General features: G+C 38.3%; 1 protein-coding gene across 1 annotated transcript; it reads right to left on the bottom strand.

The window, feature by feature from the left end:
* Positions 1–188: 188 nt before the first annotated feature.
* LOC102867925 (28S ribosomal protein S36, mitochondrial-like) lies at positions 189–500 on the bottom strand. Its single transcript, XM_006884724.1, has one exon. The coding sequence runs from the start codon at positions 498–500 to the stop codon at positions 189–191; it is 312 nt and encodes a 103-aa protein (XP_006884786.1).
* Between the last annotated feature and the right edge of the window lie 1,351 nt (positions 501–1,851).

The following is a 1,851-nucleotide window of genomic DNA, read 5'->3' as shown; positions in this document are numbered from 1 at the left end:
TGAACTGACCCAGATACATAAATTAGGATATATAAGTGTCCATCTAAATTTCCTATCTTTCAGTATTTTTTACAGCATATTTCCTTAAGGTTGCTTAATGTACAATTTCTCATAGGTCATTTTGGAAGTCCTTTATTGTAAAGATAATTCTTTTGTCTGATGACAAACAGCAGCCACGCTGTCAGTGATTATTCGGGACCTCCACGGTGGATAAACTCCATTTCTTCTTGAGACATAAGTTTCCTTCTGTATTTCTGAGGTAATGTTTTTAGTATTTCCGCAGTGTCCGGTGGCCCCTGATGCATGAGCAAGTCTGGTGATTTACTTCCCTTCGAATGCTGTGACATTGCAGAGGAATGCAATGGGATTCCTGCTGATCTCAGAGCTTCTGATACATTGAGTTTAGGGTTGTCATTTCTATCAGGGAACCTTATTAACGGAGTATGTGGCTTAACCACCTGAACGACCCTGCTGGCGGACGCCATTTTGCTGCCTATCATGACCCCCCGAGTAGGGGCCTTTGTCCTTTATTTTTATGGTCATATTCGTTATTCTTGCTCTCTCCACTTCGCGCTCACCCCCAATTTGCCCTGATTTAGATATAAACTGTTTTAAATATGTAGATTTAGCTTCTTAGTTTCCAAAAGAATATTCTGTGGATCTTAACTAGAGTTGTTGTAAATTGTTGACATGTTAATTCTCTTTCAAACATTAATCTTCTATGCATTTATATATCTCACTTAGTCCAGCTTCTATATCTTTCCTTGCTCCCTGACTTATTTTCAGAGAGAGAAAATAGTCATCTTAACCAATATTATGTACACCCTTAGAGAAAAATTTCTTAGATACACCCATAGGGGAAAAGTTCTTAGATACAAGTCAGACACAATCCCAAGATGAGATGATTGTAGCAAAATAGAGATAACTGTGTTGCAGTATGATGTCTGCTCTTTTAAAAGAGTTAGGTTGTTGTTTTTTTTTTTTTTTTTTTTTTTTTTTTTTTTTTTTTTTTTTTTAATCCCAAAACTATTTATTACTGGTCATATAGAGTGAGAAAACAGGTCCTCAGATCCCCACCTTCTTATCTCAAGAAATATAAGTGTTTTCTAGGTTTTCTTTCATGTCTCCTACACTTTTGGTGATATTGAGTCAAATTGTAGGGTCCTTAATTTTGTTACTGTATATACTATAATTAACACAGTGCCAGGCAAATGATGAAGTGTAAGAACTCATACTACTGATGGGAGCTTCATTAGAAGATATTGTTGGATACATGTGCTAACTCTTAGAGTTCCCATTACCTAGCATGTACCCTATTAGAATAGAAATAGATGCCTCTTAACAATGAGGCTGTTTTGTTTTCTGTTTGTTTTTCTTGTTGTATACCATCGAATTGGATCTGACTGGCACAGGAGGATGTTGCCCCTCCTTCTCCAGTGGAGCATCTGGTGGATTCAAACCACATGCCTTCCAGAATGCGACACAGCGTCTTGCCACTAGGACACCAGAGCTCCCCAGGAATTGATGGCATACCGATTGAAATATTTCAACGAACAGATGCAGTCCTGGTTGTGCTCACCAAGTTGTGCCAAGAAATTTAGAGGACAGCCACCTGACTGGACGAGTTCTATATTTATTCGCATTGCAAAGAAAGGTGATATGACAGAGTGTGGAAATTATTGAACAGTATCATTGATAGCACATGCAAGCAAGATTCTGGTGAAGATTATCTAAAAACAGCTGGAACAGCTCATCAACAGAGAACTGTCTGAAGTGCAGGCTGGATTTAGAAGAGGCCGTGGCACTAGGGATATTATAGCTAATGTCTGATGGATCTTGGCTGAATACAGT

This window comes from Elephantulus edwardii, unplaced genomic scaffold (assembly GCF_000299155.1).
Source record: "Elephantulus edwardii isolate Elephantulus edwardi_28Jun2011 unplaced genomic scaffold, EleEdw1.0 scaffold00037, whole genome shotgun sequence".
In the NCBI taxonomy this organism is placed as follows: Eukaryota; Metazoa; Chordata; class Mammalia; order Macroscelidea; family Macroscelididae; genus Elephantulus; species Elephantulus edwardii.
Note: the sequence above shows the minus strand (reverse complement) of the source record. Positions and strands in the feature narration are given on the sequence as shown.

Coding starts and splice junctions, on each gene's coding strand:
- LOC102867925 (XM_006884724.1), bottom strand. CDS start 500: ATGATAGGCAGCAAAATGGCGTCCGCCAGCAGGGTCGTTCAGGTGGTT.